General features: G+C 38.2%; 1 protein-coding gene across 2 annotated transcripts in view; it reads left to right on the top strand.

The window, feature by feature from the left end:
* COL4A3BP (collagen, type IV, alpha 3 (Goodpasture antigen) binding protein) overlaps window positions 1-17,394 on the top strand; it is a 79,214-nt gene that overhangs the window by 901 nt on the left and 60,919 nt on the right. For both annotated transcript variants that reach the window (XM_014964999.1, XM_014964998.1), the window contains exon 2: window positions 2,494-2,628. In XM_014964999.1, coding sequence (XP_014820485.1) covers window positions 2,494-2,628 — 135 coding nt within the window. The remainder of the gene's footprint in view (window positions 1-2,493; window positions 2,629-17,394) is intronic.

Raw genomic sequence — 17,394 nt, 5'->3', positions numbered from 1 at the left:
GCCCGCTGGCTGCCCGGCCTGAGGTTGCGGAGAGCCGGGCCCGGGAGGCGGCGGCGGCCGGGTGCGCCCGGGGAGGGCGTCTCCTCCGCGCCTCAGGCTCCTGGCCGCGGCCGCGGCACCCCGCTGGCCCCCCAGGAGCTCTTGAAGGCTGGCACGGCCCGCAGTGCCCCCCCAGGAGCGGGCACCGGCACGGGAGAGGCGCAGGCTTCGGTCCGAGTACCGAAACTGGGCACTGAAATACTCCTGCAGCGAAGAGATTGGGGAGGAGCAGAAGGAAAATGGCACTAAAGCTCGTTTCCCTATTTAAAAATAAACATATTTTTTTTCTTTTTTATCACTGGAAATGAGATGACTTGCAAGTAGGTGTGGGATGATACTGGGGAATTTTATTTCTAGGAGTACTTTAAAGTTGAATATTGAATTGCTAAGTTTGGACGCAGATTTTTTTTTTGTTATTATTACAGAAAGTGCCTTCAGAGTGGTGTTGAAACATCTTTAGAATTAAGACACTGTGTAACACTGTGTTTTGGATTTTCTTCCTGTCCCCCACGATAAGGCTGAACACAAGGCAGCGTAGGAGGCACAGGTCACAGGATACAGAGATCATAAATTGGCCCTGGATGCTGAGAAAACAGGCATAATGGGTCCAGGACTCTGCTAGAGACTTGGTGAACTCTTTCCAGCCTGAAGATGTTTCTAACCCCAAAGATGAGAGGATCGGTTAGGAGAAAAGAAGGGTCTTGGCTTTCATTTGTAAGATTTTTTGCTCCTGATAGTGTATGGGAGAGGGAGAGGGTGAGATGAATGGGAGATGTTACAGCATTTAAAGTGCAAGGTTTTAGTTTAGTGTACTTTTATTGTTTGGGTTTTTTTCATTGCAAAGTTTTCCGTTGTTTAGATGCCTCTATCACTAGAAACATTAGTGTTTGTGGGATATAATTGATTTTTATGTTGGCAAATTAAATACTTCATTAAGTCCAGGTACTGTTTCTTACTGGCATAGCATGTGAAGCCATGGCTTCTGCCATTCTCTGACTTAGGTATGTGCAAACTTTTTATTTTTCTGGATGATTATGCTGAGTGTAGCTGACTCTGCCTTTCCTGTGAGAACACGGTATGTAAACCGAATAGTCAAGTATGGTGAAACCTGTTGCAGTGAATATGCTTGAGGGATAAGTTTACCTTTTGTTAGTTGATGCCTTGGTAATACTTGAGACAAATGAACTGGTAGCGTACCAAACTTTCTACTGAGGAAATACCTATTTTTAATAACTGTGTGTGTATAATATACTTCTGAAGTAAATATAAGTAGGCTGCAGTTCTCAGTGTACTTCATAGTGTTTCAGTTGTTCTGTCTTTTGGTAAAGAGAAGGAAACTTTCTCTGCTTTGAAAGAAACAGAGTAATTTGGTAAAATAGAAGGTTATTGGAAGAACGTCCTGCTGGTCTCTTTAAATGTTTCAGAACTCTAGGGTTTTTTCCGTTGTATTTCCTGCTGACAAATTTAAGGTGGATACAAGGAAAGAACATAAGCATGGAAAAGTCCTTCTTGAAGCACAAGAATCTAGATGTTTGAAAAAACAGTCATCTTCTTCTTTGCTAAAACGGTGTGCCTACCCAGTATACTTTATGGACTCTCTTAATACATGGCACATTTTGATTGCAACAGCAAGCATTGATTGCAACAGCAAATGCAAGATTGACTGCTATATTTGTCTCACTTAGCTCTGCCAGAGAAGGGAAGGTGCTTTCCTCCCTGTCCCTTGCTCTTTTGCCCAAGATAACTTTGGACTCTGCCTTTCACACCTGGGAGGAGTTGGGAACATGAGAGACGGGAAGAGAGGAAGGCATGAAATAATATACCTCCATGACAACTTGTGCTACCAGTACTGAGCACAGCTGAGGCTTTCTTTAAGAAATACTGAACTTAATGATTTAATGTATTAAGAAATCAAAAAGGACTTTATCTTTGAGAGCAAATCAAAGTTTTACCTACACTTGAAAATTGTTAGGAATTTCTCAGCTATAGAACTTTTCTCCTTAGACCTCCTCTTGTTATTACTAGAGCTAACATGTAGTTATGGGATATGCATTAACTAATACACGTAGTATAATGTGGAAGCAAGCCTGTTACTCGACATTCTTCCCCCCCATGTATATGTTACAAAAGGATGAATAATGGTTAAATGCTGAAAAGAGCTTATTTCTCAGAGCTTTTTTTGTCAAAAAAAGGTAGTGATGATCAAAGAAATGCTTGCATAATGAAATAAGTTTCAATGGTTTTGTTTCCATTTGTATTTAATTTATAATTTTTGTACTGTGATTAAAGACCGAAGCACCAGTGTGTAGCCAAGTGTTCTCAACTGGGAAGAACTGTTAAAATAAGTTGCTTTTTTTTCTGCTAGTGCTTGAAAGCCTGAGAAATATTAGCCACACTGCCTTTTATTGTTATTTTTCTATTAGATGATCTTTGGAAATTATTTTTTTTTTACAGTGGACCAATTACATTCATGGGTGGCAGGATCGATGGGTAGTTCTGAAAAGCAACACACTCAGTTATTACAAGTCTGAAGATGAAACGGAGTATGGCTGCAGAGGCTCTATCTGTCTGAGCAAGGCTGTGATTACAGTAAGTGCTATTTCATTATTTCCATCTTTTCATGTTTTGAGGTGTTGCAAATTTGTAGGTTAATGTCTGATGAAAGAAAACACAGCTATGGCAAATTCTGTTAGGTCATCTATTATGAAAATTAGTGGTATCAGTGGAACACTGTGGAGCAGGGCAAGGAGTTCCTGATAAGAAAACAAGCTGTTCTCATTTGCGGCTGCAGTAAGCAGCTTTTAATCTCTTACATTAGAGGTTTCTGTGGGTAGGGGTACAGTTTGCCTCAGGAGGCTGAAAAGTTTTTTTCCAGGGGTTGGTCTAGGACCCTGGACCAGCTTCCCAAAGGAGGTAATATGTGTCACAGTCTTTACACTTTGCACTAGAGAGAAAAGATAGTAGTTCTTTGACTGTACTTTCTGAACATGACTTCGTAGAACATTTCCAAAAGAAAATGTTCTATCCCGTGCTTCCTTCTCTGAACAAGTTAGTGTGGTGCTATTTTTGTCTAATGCTAAAAGATCTGGTATTACACTGGTAAGAATAAAGAGCCTACATACAAATGAAATCTCATGAAGATGAATTGACCTTAGAAGATAAAGAAAAAAATCTGCTTTTTGCGGCTTTCAGAATTATGTATTAATTACGCTTGCCAAAAAAGCGTGTTTCTGTGTTACTGTTCAATAGTGAGTCCAGTTATGTGATTTAGAGAAAAAATATCTGAACTTCTGTGTAGCATACAAGTTCCTAGAGTAGCAGTATTAAATCTTACTATTTATGTTCTTATTTCACTAAATGTGGTGTTTGTTTTTTTCCAAACTGGATTAAGGGTGACAAATGAGAAGGTTTTTTTCTTACTAATATTCAGCTTACAAATAGAATTTTATTAAAAACATCTTGGCTTGGGGAAAAACAAAACAAACTGGATTGATTGCATCAACTGTATCTGTTTTGGAGAAAAGCTTGGGAAGAAAAAAGCAAATTTTTACCTTTAAATGTCAGGTATTGCAGTCATTTAAAAATTAAACAGATCACCTCACTTATTTTAAAACTTTTAAAACTGCTTAAACTTTTAGAACTTGTTCAAGATCTAACTTATTTGGGTATATATCATGGGCAACAGCAATCTCTAGGAATTCTGGTTTAAGTGTACTTTTGGGAGTCTCTAATAATACCAACCTCTGATCTGGACTTTCAAAACACTCAAGTTTGGTAGCATGAGGCTTAATGTGCCAACCAGGCAGAGACAGGAAGGTGGTGGCAACAAGGTGGATCAAGGGACACCTGGAAACATGCTGTTGAGCACACCTCAGCGGCCTGAATTCCAGTTGTAGTGGTGGAGTGAGAGATCATAGTGATGCTGCCATTGCTGCTGGAATGTTTTGGTACATTGCACTTCGTGAAAGGAAGTTGGCAAGCTTAACTTCTGACTAGGAAACGTGTAACGCTGGAGCTTCTTACAGATAGCTTTTTTTCCTCTTCTATCTGGCACTTGTTACATCTGGTAACTTGGAGTTTAATCCGAACTTTTTTCAGTTCTTAAGATTTTTGAGTGGAAAGAAACTGTGGAATCAGAATGAAAAGTGAGCACAGTTCTAAAAGTTAATCTGGTGTTTTAGTTGTTACATTTTCATTCAGCCTCATGCTTTGTGAGTGGTATTTGACAATTTAATTGCTTGATTGTGGTTTGAGATGGATCTCTGAAACCTAGTAAACTCCTGTTAATTATTTTTAGCTACAGTTAAAGTGATTGTTTTATAAGTATTAGGGTTTCTTGAATACTTTTGGATCATTTCATTTCTCTGGGATATAGAAATTTACTTTTGAAACTGTCATGCTATTATTCCATCTCTTATTTTTTCAGGAGTTATTCGTCTAAGCCAGAATTTTAGCATGAATGCTTCTGGTTTGATGTTTGTTAGCAAATTTAATATTTTTTTTTAACCTATGTTTTTTCAATAGAAAATGAGTTATGCTTAAAGATAAATGTTTAAAATATTCTTCCTGAAGTACATAGTTAATCTTTAGTTTCATGTCCTTGTAATGTCTTACTAACTATAAGCTTACTAGTATGTATTTAAATGTATAGGAGAACACCAGTAGCTGATAAAATAAATGTTGAGGTGATAATGTGTGAAAACTACTTCTGCTATTAGTAGAACTTAACTCTTTACTCTGTCATGTGATTACTTTGGTAAAGTCAGGTTTCTTACTGGCTTAATGTTCAGTAGCACTGATTTGATGTAGTTGATTTTTATCATGAATATTTTTCAACAGTCTTTCACGCTACTGTAAGTTTAGATTTCCTCTAGAGTCAAGCATACTATCTGCTAACCTGGTGTATTTTAGTAAGTTTTCCTTCAGTACAAAGCAGGACATGAGTGGTATGAGATTTGATGGTTGTTGGCCGTAATTTTCTTGTAGGAAAGGGTGATTGGATTTTCATTAAGCTTTTTTTTTATGCACTCAGATTAAGTATGCTGTTATGGATTCAATAAAGAATGAAATGATTTTCTGTGTGTAATAAATGCTACTACTAGTGTAGAATGTCCATGTTTTGTTGATGTATAAGCACAAATGTGGAAAGCTGCTGTCGCTGAGTAGTCTTACTGTACTAGCAATGAAGATCAGCATAATAATAAGTCATAGTATGGGGACATTAAAGTTGCATTCAGAAAGCCACAGCTGCTTCTGCTCGTTTTATCATTCCTATCACATTGGGCAGAGATTGATAGACAGATAATTCTATATTTTGTAAGATGACACGTGTCTCTACCCTCTTTATTTAATGAGGAAGGCTTGTTAAATTAGCTTCTTTAAATAGCTTTTTCAGGTATTTCAAGTGTAGAATTATAATGTCATTCCTCCAAAACAGGTAGGTTCCTGTGACAGTAGTCTTTAATTGAATGAAAAGGGTGGCATCTGGTTGCAGTACATGCTGTTTTAACCCCTGGGAATGAAGAGACCTGATTTTTTTTTTCTGGAATAGAGGACTAAAGGATGAATGTTTATTGTGTACTCACTGGACTACATCAAGTAATGAACTGTCAGGAACTGACCGTGTGAACTAAGTTACGGGGGAGGACAATGAAAGTCAGTACATGATGCTCACTGAGTTGCTTTTAGCCAGTTAAGGAAAAACACCTTGAAGGTGTTAAATTGTTTCATAACAGAGTGGAGGCTTGAACTCAAGTTAAAAGTTCTGCTGTGTGGTCAAGAAATAAGAAATTATGGGTATGATCAAAAGATATACATAGATCTATGCTTTCTTATAATAATCTAGCCTGAAAATCCAAAATTACTGCTGTAGTTGGTTGTCAAAGCCAGATGGCATTTACTGAAGATGCCCTCTTTCATTCCTAAAATCAATGGGGACTTCTGTGTACGGATTTAGGAGTGGATGTTGATGGTAGTCCTGTATTGGTGGATCTGTGCGATTCGGCTTTGAAGTTGGAAGGTGTAGGCTGTGTCACAAGAACAAACAGAAATGCTCTGTAGAGCTGGAAGTCCAACTTCAAGGTAAATTGGCCTTTCAGCTTTTATTGTCTTTTCTTTGATTACTGTCTTTGTTCTGATAGTGCCATCGTGGTTTTTGTAGAGAGTGACTTGCAGTAACGGTGAGACATCAAGGATAATATAGTATGCATAGAATAACTTAACCTGGAACTCTTGAGGTCATCTGCTGTGTGCACCACCCTCCCCCCGCCGGCTTCAGGCAGTCTCACAGAAAGGCCAGCACTAATTTAATCCTGGTGGTAATTTATATTAATAGATTTTCAAACCTGTTTACAAATCTTAACAGTCAACTGTTTCTCATGAGTTCTAGGTTTTTTTACAGAAAGGATTTGGCTGGTCAGGATAGCTCTTGAGTACGGATCCATATGGAGGATCTTGAAAAATGGTTAGAGAAATGTCATGCTTCTTAAATTTTAAGAGTGCTTAAAATCAGCTATGTGTGAACTTTGTATTTTTTTTGTCAGTAGAGGTGACTTGCATACACAGAAAGAGTTCCAAAACTTATGTTCCCACTTGAACTTCAGTTTTTCTTCAGATTGGATTCATACTTCCCATGTTGTTATAATGCAGTGGTTAGTCTTCATCTTCTTTATGTATGCATTACTGATTTTGGAAATCTTCTTGATTTCTAATTTAGTAGTTTAAACAAGATGCAATTACTGTGATGCAATGATTTTCCTTGGTTTTGGTTATACTGTGATGATACATACTCATGTCAAAATCTTAGTGGAAACGTGCTATTGGTTATTAGTCTTATTTTTTAGAACCTTTTGTTGTTATTGTCTTGTGAAGAGATGTTTAGACAGTTCTGTGGAAGTGCCTGGACCAGGATTGAGCAATAAATTCAGTTTGCATAATGGAGATATTTTCAGTAAACTAGAGGTTTTTTCCCAGAAACAGTAATTAGAAAGTACTGGTGCTTAATGATGGCAATAATGTTTTATATTAATATTAAAGTTGCAAGCCATTCCCCTTCAGAATGGATTTCTGACAGGGTAGACTTCTTGAATATAGATTGTGAATATCTGGAGCTCAGTACAGGTAAGAAGATGGAAAACTGGGATCTGCCTGAAACAGCTTATTGAATTGTCTTAGCTTTTTTATAACAATAAATTGTTCTTCTGAAGAACTTAATAAATATTCATGTTATAAATTAGGCGTGGTATAAATGCATTCCAGTTTAGGAAAAGAACTAGAACACTATATGTGAAAGAGCTAAACTGGCAGTTTCCAATTTTAAACTTCTCATTTCCTTACACATAGTCTGAAGAAAAAGTGAAACAGTTCTATTCGGTAATCAGCCACTAATAATAAAAAAACTTACCCCACTTTTTAAAAAACAGTTAGTTGAACAGCCATCCTTCCTCACTCTAGCAGTATTTCTGGTTTATTTAGAATATAACACTGGCCACCATTAATAATTGGCCACTTGTGAGAGGAAGTACAGGTTGACGTTTTTAAAAATAGACTGACAGGTTAACAGAGGATGGTTCATATATTTGTCCATTTAAACAAGTACAGAAGCTTCCTATGAGAGCTTTTTTCTCGGAAACTTAAGACTCTAGAGATACTTATGTTTTAGAATATACTCTGACAAGCTCTGGGTGGTCCTGCTTTAGCAGGGGAGTTGGACTAGATGATCTCTATGGTCCCTTCCAACTCTAAAAATTCAGTGAAATTCAGAATAAAGAAGTGTATTTTTAATTGAAAGAGATGTCAGTGCTAGACAAATATTCTTAGTAGTATTGTTTAAAACTCTTGTAGCTTTAAGAATCCTGTCTTGCAAAGCAGACTAAAAAATGTACCTTGACATTAACAGTACATTGATGTGTTTCTTTTAAATTTTATAAAATGTGAGACATCGTGGTATTTCGGAAGCAGTTGGAGTGGCAGTTTATAGAAGTGGATCAACTCTCCGTAACAAGTACCTAAACTGTGGATTTGCTTTTTCCTAGTTACTGCTCCAAACTTTGATCCTGCTAACAGACCTGCTTGGTTTGATTCAGTATGTTGCTCATTAAGCTGAATGGGAGCTGATAGCTTTTAGTTGGTGAAAGCTTTTACTAAAAAAGCTAAGCTATAAATTTTTGCCCTGGGCAGAAATACGGTAGCAGCAAATTTGTAATAATTGCTAATTGCATAGGAAAACATTATTTCCAACTGTTTGAGGTTGGAAAACAATCTGTTGTAGTATAAAGTGATGAGCATTTAATTAAATAATTCATTTTCTGTAATTTGATAAAGTGCTTCCTCAGCCTTAATTGCTACCAAAAAGATGACCTGGGTAAACTAAGACGTAGAATACAAGCCCTAACTAGATAGGGGTTTACTTAGGACACATGGCAATTAGTACCTTTAGGCTTTGGTGTGTGCCTTAAATAATTGAGCAGCTAAATCCAGACTGGTAGAAAATCTTGGCTAAATGGGAGAGAAATCTGAATGGATATTCTATGCAGAGGCAAGTGTGGTCAGGAATGCTTACTCATATGTGAAAGGCCCGAGGTGATTGTATTCTGGAGAAGAAAATGTCAATGAGCAATAGGAGAGACGGAGAAAAAGAGAGTTGATGCCTTGGAGTTAATGACACTGGGCTGATGCTGGCACAGCCCGGCAGAAGCTGCTTGGAAGATGTGATTCTCCTGGACAATTATTTTTAGTGTTCACATTGTCTGTACAAATTTGTACATGTCTTTGAGTTATCTGAACCAGCAGTTAATGGGTTAATGCTCAAAGTGAAAATGTCAGAATGTTGCCCTGTGTTTATCAAAGTTATAGAGTGCTAATATCCTTGGGAAGCAAAAGGCAATTATTTGGCAGGGTAGAAAAATGGAAGATTTCTTACTTAATATGTAATGAAGAAATTAAGTCAGAAGTGGAAAAATACGCATCCAGATTAGCTCAGGTGAGACTGTTCTTCATATTATGATGAAAAATTCATAATGATTAAGATGTCAAAAAAACAGTAATGTGTATTAGCTAAATATTTAGAATTACTTAATATTGCTGAAGAATTCAGCTTTAGTACTTGAACATAATAATGTGTTACTACACACTTGAAATTAGGGCTGTAATCCAACAGAATTTTTGTCAACTTTTTATTATCAATTAGAATATTGTTGCCCCACTTTCTTTTTAAGAGTTAGTTAAATTTTAGCAGTGTTTGTGATTTGACATCCACTTCAGAATCATACTTCTTGTACATGTTTTATATCATGCTGTGGAGCATTTTTCACGGATGCTATCCCAAGACTTAAATAATTCCAGTGTTTGCATTTGATGTTAAAGCTCTGATTTTATAGCTTAGCAATTTTTTTTCTGTGGTATTTGCAATCCTTATTCTTGCTCAATCTGAATTTCTATGTATCTTTTTAAGATTGATTTATAGTTGATTATTGTTCATGGATGCAGTTGGTTCGTATGTCACTCCCCTCTAGAGGTGTAGTGTTGCTCAACAGTCCTGCTAGGCAACCTGCTGTTGATTAATTGTTCTCTCTTGTGATAGCCATTAATGACACTTTCAACATCTCTTTTGAGGATTTGTACAATGCCAGACCTCACTTCGATATGTATTTCCAGAACACTAAGTAAAAAGGTCAGAATATGCTTTTTTTAATCTACTAATACACAGCTGCACCAGGCCATCCTCTGTTTTGCTGCCTGCTGAAGTTGCCAACTTAACAGCCTTTCACTTCTGTTTGTACACTCAGAATAGTTCTTCAGAGATGACTAGTTGAGTGTTGTTTCTGCTTCTCCCAGTTCGTCCTCCTCCCTTAAGCATGCACTTCAGTTGCTGCTTTTGCCATGTTCCTCATGAATTCCAGTCATTGTGGATTAGATCAAATATTCTGGTTGACTTCAGCCACTTCTTAGCCTGCTTGGTGTGCCTTTCCACTCAGTTGAAGTCCACTGTTCCTCACTTAAAAGGGCCAGTTGGAACAGAAGTTGCTAGCCCATAACTCCAGGCATTAGCTCAGGTTGTATATATTAGACTAGTGTCTAATATATTTGTAAAGCTTTTTATGTTGCTCCCTTTTAAGGAGAAAAGTTGTTCTTAGGCTCTTTCTAAACTCTTTCACAACTAAATATATGTGTGTATATATAGAACTATATGTACACAAATATAATTGATATATATCAACGAATTAGAGACAGCTGTGATGGGAGAGTTTAGATTGACAATTTGGGTCAATTTTAAACTTTAGAATGAAAGCTTTTAGGCTGATATTCATTAGCAACATGCCTTGTGCTTATAATTAGTTCTTACACATTAATTATCGCTATACATTAGTACTTACACACTAACCTGTTAATACCCCATCACTAATCCATGGAGTCCTTACATAGAGTACTCACAGTCACTAGTGGATCACTTCAGGCGAGGGCTGTGTACACATCCTGGTTTACAACTATTTCAGTCTTGCCCTTGTTTATTCTAATAGCATAGTGTCATTATCATTATGTATTCAAAGTAGCCAGTCTTATATCTGATTTATATCCTATATTAGCTGCAAGTATGCAGTACCATGTAGCCAGTACCGTAATAGTTAGCCTGATATCTTTGTTCTTGGTGGTCCTAGTTGCTGAGGTCAAGGTGACCTGACTGAAGTGTTGCTCAAAAAGGGGTGGGGGGGCGGTGGATGACAGGACAGGAACAAAATTGAAGTAGGCATCTTCTTCTGCCATGCTCCACCCCCACCCTCCCTCCATTTGGGATCTTTTGTAACTATATTCTATAAAATAATTGATGCTCCTGGTCTTGGACTACATGTGGTGTGGTGCTGGAGAGGTGTTACTTTCCCAGGCTGCTGCAGACGCCATGCCCTGTTGCTCAGCTGTTTGGTTTGGTTTTGTTGTGGGGTTTTGTTTGTTTGTTTTCTTTGTGGTTTTTTTTTTTTTCCCCTGTGTAGCTGCTACTGCTTAGAGCAAAAACAGCCTTCACAGCTCTGGAGGTTGCATTTCTTCACTGACCAGCAATTGACCATTAATAAGTTGTTTATGGTTCTGGGCCTTCTGCTTTTAGTCCATGTCCACATTTTCAAGGCCTTTTTTATCTCATGCTTAAATTGTTTGTCCTAATGAGAGACACCTGCTACCAAGGTCTAGTTCACAGAGCCAGTTTTCATAACAAGTTGATAATGAGCCTTACAGATCAGGACTGGGACCTTGCACAGTGAGTGTCAGGGCTGTTGCTAGTAATGTTAATACGGCATTTATAGAAATGCTTATACAGTTATACTGTATTAAGGTGCTTATGTTTGGATTCAAACCAAGCTAATCTCAGTGTCTTACAGCCTTCAGTGTGCTGCTGCCACAGGTGCAGCAGGCCTATGTTTCAGCTGCAGCTCCACTGCTTTCATGGAACTCTCCATTCCCATCACCCTGGGGCTAAGTCCAGGGCACTCTACTCTCTGCCACTCGATGTAGTGCTGCAAAGCGTGGCTTTTCTCTTAGAGTGCAGTATCTTTCTTCTCTTGGTGTTGCCTCATGGTTTTCTTATGAAATACGTATTATACTGTTGCTGCTGGCATATGTAGAACTTCGGAGTCTTCCATGGCACGCTACAGTACATAATACGAGATACAGCAAAGCTAATCAACATGTAAGTAGTGATTTTAGGGGTGCAGCAGTGTGTATGTGATTCCTGCTTCTATATTTGACTGTCCTGAAAAAATAAACTTTTAAAAAAGTGAAACACATGGGCTTTTTGGGGTCTCTAAAGCTGATACAAAGTTGCTTTGCTTCCTGTCTGATCAATAACTCTAGCTTCTTGCTGGGTATGATGGGATTCCTAATGAGTTTAACTTTGTGATTTCAAATCGATTCTAAGGTGATGTTTTTCTGGGTGGTATAATTCTAGTTTTGTTTTTTTTTTTTTCTTTTGTGGTTTATGCACTGTGGATGGATAATGCAAATATTTTGCTCCTAATGGTTACCTGACAAGCATAGAATCATAGAATGGTTTGGGTTGGAAGGGACCTTAAAGGTCATCTAGTTCCAACCCCCTTGCTGTGGGCAGGGACACCTCCCACCAGACCAGGTTGCCCAAAGCCCCATCCAGCCTGGTCTTGAACACTTCCAGAGATGGGGCATCCACAACTTCTCTGGGCAACCTGTTCCAGTGTCTCACCCCCCTCACAGTAAAGAATTTCTTTCTAGTATCTAATCGAAATCTCCCCTCTTCCAGTTTAAAACCATTACCCCTTGTCCTATCACTACACTTCCTGGCAAAGGCCCCCTCTCCAGCTCTCCTATAGGCTCCCTTCAGATATTGAAAGGCTGCTATAAGGCCTCCCTGTAGCCTTCTCTTCTCCAGGCTGAGCAACCCCAGCTCTCTCAGCCTGTTCTCATAGGAGAGCTGCTCTATCCCTCTGATCATCTTCGTGGCATCATATGTGTTTTCCTGGAAAGGACTCAGCTCTCTGGTTTGGTTCCCACCAAAGTGACAACACGCACACATTTCTTTTCAATATCTCATATCCTGGAGTCATTAACTGATAGTTTTGAAGGCAAGTTGTTAGGACTTCAGTAAAGTTTAGGATTCCTCACACTTTGTTTAGACAGGCCAGGCCCATTACTTACATCCTGGTTTCTCACACTGCATGTCTAAATCTGTTAATACCCCATCACTAATCCGTGGAGCCCTTACACAGGGTATTCACAGTCACTAGTGGATCACTTCAGGCGAGGGCTGTGTACACATCCTGGTTTACAACTATTTCAGTCTTGCTCTCATTTATGCTAATAACACAGTGCCATTCCATGTCTTTGACCAAGTTTAGCTGATGTTTCAAATGCACGTTTGTTATACTCTAGATCTTGCTATTACAAGTCATTGGCTTTTCAGTAGGCAGTTGGGAATAGCATGTGGCAGTGGTATGTTTACATATAAACCAGTATACTATGACTTGGTGCTACACAGTAATGCCAGATTATTTAAAGGAAATCATTAGGTAAAATATTAATTAACAAAACAGGTGCTGAAAGATTATAGGATAGTTGATTCCCCACAAAAAATCTAAATATTTTTATGTGATCACTCCTGTATCTGAATCTCTATGCTGGGTGTGCAAAAGACCAGTTTGACCAGGTTTGCTCTTGGGAACTGTAGGTTTCAGATTTTAAATGTGGTTTCACTGCTAAAGTAACAGCTACAATATAAACTTGTTTCAGATTTTAAAAGGTTTCTCAGATGAGAGAGCTTCTTTGCAATAGCTAATTTTATTAAGTTTGCATAGCATGCTAACAAGTTAATACCAAATTCTGCTTAGCATGCCTTTGCTTTCACAGGTACAGTGGACCTCTACTTCAGATAGGTTTTGCAAATATAATTATTAATTAAAAGAAAAAGCAGTGTTGAAAGGCATTTTGAAAGGCAAATATCCTAACCTGAGACCTGAACTGAAATGTTTGGGTAGTAGCAAAGAATGAAAAAAATATTTTAAGCCTATTTTCTTGATAAGATTTTTTTGCATGTGTAAGTATGCAGTTTACAATGTGCCATGAGAAAGTTTTTCTTTTTAATGAGCAGACAATTAGATGTCCTGTGTTTTGCCACCTAAAAGGATCATCTCTGTTTTGGTAGGCATAAAGATGTTTTGTTTACTTGTTTGTTTGTAGTAAGGTTTTCTGATGTCCTGTAAAAATAAATAAATAGATACAGCTAGCATATGTAATTAAAAAGTAGGTCCTTATTGCTTCAGAATAGCAGCAAGGAAAGGTAAGACATTCTAGTCCAGTATTTCTATTAGGTTTTGCCTGGATTTTGGAATTCAGAAAGGGAAACCAGGCATTCATGGCAGGGATGGGAGGCGCTGGGCTGCCTCGCACCAGACATGACCGGTTCCAGCTGACCCACTGTGGGCCATGGCGGAGTCCCTCAGCTGCCCTGGTGACACTGTGGGATAAATGTAGTTGAAGGGCAAAAATGCTGCTGAGCAGCATGTGAGAAAGAGGAGTGAGGAACAAGTGTGACAAACAGCCCTGCAAGTGCGCTGAGGTGAGAGCAGGAGGTGGGGGAGAAGGGGGTTCTATGTGCCAAGCAGAGATGCCTATAGCTTCTGGGAAGAGAGCGGGCATTTCCCTGCAGGCTGTGGAGAAGACCACAGCAGACCAGATGACCGCATTGCAGCCTCTGGAGGACCCTACCATAGCAGCTGGGTAGGCCATGAAGGAGGCTGCAGGCTGTGGAGAGTCTGTGCTGAAGAAGGTTTACCCTGAAGGACTGCAGCCATGGAGAAGATCCATGCTGGAGCAGGGAAAGAGTGTGAGGAAGGAGTGGCAGAGTTAAAGCACTATGAAGTGACCACAGCCCTCTTTCCCCATCCCACTGTGCTTGTGTTCTTAGTTTTGTCTTTTGTTTCTCACCATCCAAATCTAATTGGCAATAAATTAATTTTTGCCAAGTCAAGTCTATTTTGCCTATGATGGTGGTAGGTAAGTGACCTCCCTGTCTTTATCTTGACCAACAAGTGTTTCATCTTCTTTCTTCTTCTGTACAACTGAGGAGAGGGAGTGAGAAAGTGGCTGGGTGGGGGTCTGGCAGCTAGTCAGGGTCAAGCTAATACTGTAATCTAGAGAGTGATTATAGGGACAAGGATTGTTCCTGAGCAGAGGGAGGATTTTGCTGAATGTACTCAAACTTTGGGGAAAGGAATAGGTCTCTAGAGGAAAATACATTGATGATATTCAGTCTGAGGAAATAATGTCAAAGGAGGATACAAGGAGGAGTAGACCATGTGGAACAGCAGTGTTCAGGCTGTATGCTGAAAAATGAGCAGTGACTCCAGAAAGAAATCCACTAACTTGACTAAATGCTTCTCCCTAGTATTTAATAGGGCACAAAAGACTGGTCTGATAAAATTCTTACCAAGCATACTGTTCATTGGTAAAAGACGTATTTCAATACAGCTGATTGAGAGGATTTTTCCGTTGATGAGATTAAGTACTATTCACCATATAGAATACAACTTTAAAATAATCTGTGGTACTTCGTTTCACTATCTTTTCTGCTCAGTGGTTTTTCATAAGTTAGCATGTTTTCAGCCATTTTAAATTTTGTAGGGAGGGAACATAATTCCTCTACAGTTTGGAGCTGTCATGAATTAAATGCTTTAGACAAAATTATTTTAAGATGTGCACTTTTTGAAACTTGGCTGAGGTTTTTCACTTCTTGTTTTTTTTTTTTTCTCTAGTTGAATAATCACAGCTTCTGCCAACTCCAAACTGGTTTTACATGGGAGCTGAAATGCAGTTTTCATGTTTACTTTTAAAATTAATTCCTTCAATCATACAGCACAAATCTTAAAGTAAACCTTTATCGTTGGGATTTTATTAGCACGTGAACATAAGTACATATAGATCTTGTTGATACAACTTTCCTTTTCTGGCATCAGATAGTTTTTTTTTTTTTATTTTTTTATTTTTCTCCACAGTCAAAATATGCATTCTGGTGTTAGCCTCACTTCTCAATAGCTGCACTACTTTTCTTATTTTAATATATGCTGCATACTGAAAATGGTGGAGTTAAGAGATTTTTAGTTTAATTTGATCTTGTTACCTGTTACTTTATATTGCTTTCACTGGCTTCTACTTTCTGCTGCATCAGATAAGCTACTTCTTAAGGTCCTCTGTGCCGTATTTCTATAGCTCATCATATAAGATGTTACACCTCTCTGTTTGGCATGTGATAGTGTTTTTGTCCATTGCTTCCTAAATTATCAAATATACATTTCTCCCTTTGTCCAGTTTTCTGCCTTCTGCTGTGAGGAGATTCCCCTGCTTATGTGTGAACATGGTCCTCTTTTGAACTTGTGTCTGTTTCAAAAGTAATATCATGGTATAAATCCAATTTAGTGTATTTAGATAATTGATTGTCTCCCTCTATTCTTTCTTGTCCTGGAACGATTTCATTGTCCTGGAATTATTTTCTGGATTTCCTGTTGGAAACTAGAGAGGATGGAGGGGGTTTTTCATTTGAGTGAACACATTCAAGTCCAGAACATATTGAATGACCTATGAGAACATACAGGACAGTTTGTAGATCTTCGTATATGGCAACTGCTCTGAATTTTTTTGGGGAGGAAGTAGTAGTTTCTTCAGATACTGTGTAACTGGAGGATATCAGGAAGTTGCAGAATGGTGCAGAAGGAACAATTTTTGTCTGAATTCCGTGGGGATGGTGGAAAAGAAAAATCCACAAAACAGTGGATAAATTGTACCTTGTGTTGTAGAAAAGTGACATGGCTGTTCATGTGTGAAAAGATGGTGTATGCAGCTCTGAGCAGCAAACATTGGTTATGATAGCCTGGCTTGCGTCTCATTTTCCAGGGTATAACTTTTCATGACCACTTTATAAGGGGTATTTAAGTTGCAATTGGTGAAGACTGCTATCTTTAAAATATTTTTCAGGCTTGTGAATGTGAGGATGCTTGCAGATAGACATCAGAGTTGCAAAGTGGTATTCCAGTACTGTCCCATCAGATGAAGCAAAAGACAAAATGCACCAACTCAGATAAGTAGAGAAGTGAGATCTTGGAGTGGTTTGTCCCTATATACATCCTACTTGCAAAAAAAAAAAAACACCACCCACAAAACACTGAAAAACTGTAAGCATGGGTTACAGTATTTGCACCAGTGGAATAGATGCAAAACACTTTACATTTATATAGGAAGAATAATCATATGCTAAGTCAGTTTTACTTATATAAGGCATTTTTGGTTTTCTTTTTTAAAAGCTGAGAATTAGCATTTTTAATAGCTCTTGATATCCTGATGTAAGGCAAGTATATTTAGGCCATTTTTGAAGAAAAACCTTTCAGTTTGATTACAAAAATTTTAATTAATTTTCAATTAAGTACCATTTAACTTAGACCATCCTCAAGCCTTCATGGAAAAAAGAACTAGAAGTTCTGTTAACTTGCTTTCAGTTGCACTAAGAAGGGGGCAAATGTCTGGTTTCATGTGTTGGCTTAAAGCTAGTACTACCGTCAGTGCTAATGATCGAAAGCCAACTGACCATCAGAGGAATTCAGATCATTCAAGCCTTTTCCCTTAAGAGAATTTTGTGAGGCCTAATTACTTAGGCCAAAATGCAGCACTTTACAAAATGCCTTTTCTAAAGCAATGATTTCTCACAGTTTTGCAATAGTTTTATTAGAGGGAATAAAACAAGTAGCACTTAATATTGGCCTTCATTGTAAAATTACTCTTTTATGAATAGGGTTCTCTAACAAGCTTTTATGGCTGTGATAACTCAGTCCACAGAAAAGCAAATAATGT

The sequence above is a fragment of the Calidris pugnax genome, unplaced genomic scaffold (genome assembly GCF_001431845.1).
Source record: "Calidris pugnax isolate Ruff unplaced genomic scaffold, ASM143184v1 scaffold273, whole genome shotgun sequence".
NCBI lineage: Eukaryota > Metazoa > Chordata > Aves > Charadriiformes > Scolopacidae > Calidris > Calidris pugnax.
Note: the sequence above shows the minus strand (reverse complement) of the source record. Positions and strands in the feature narration are given on the sequence as shown.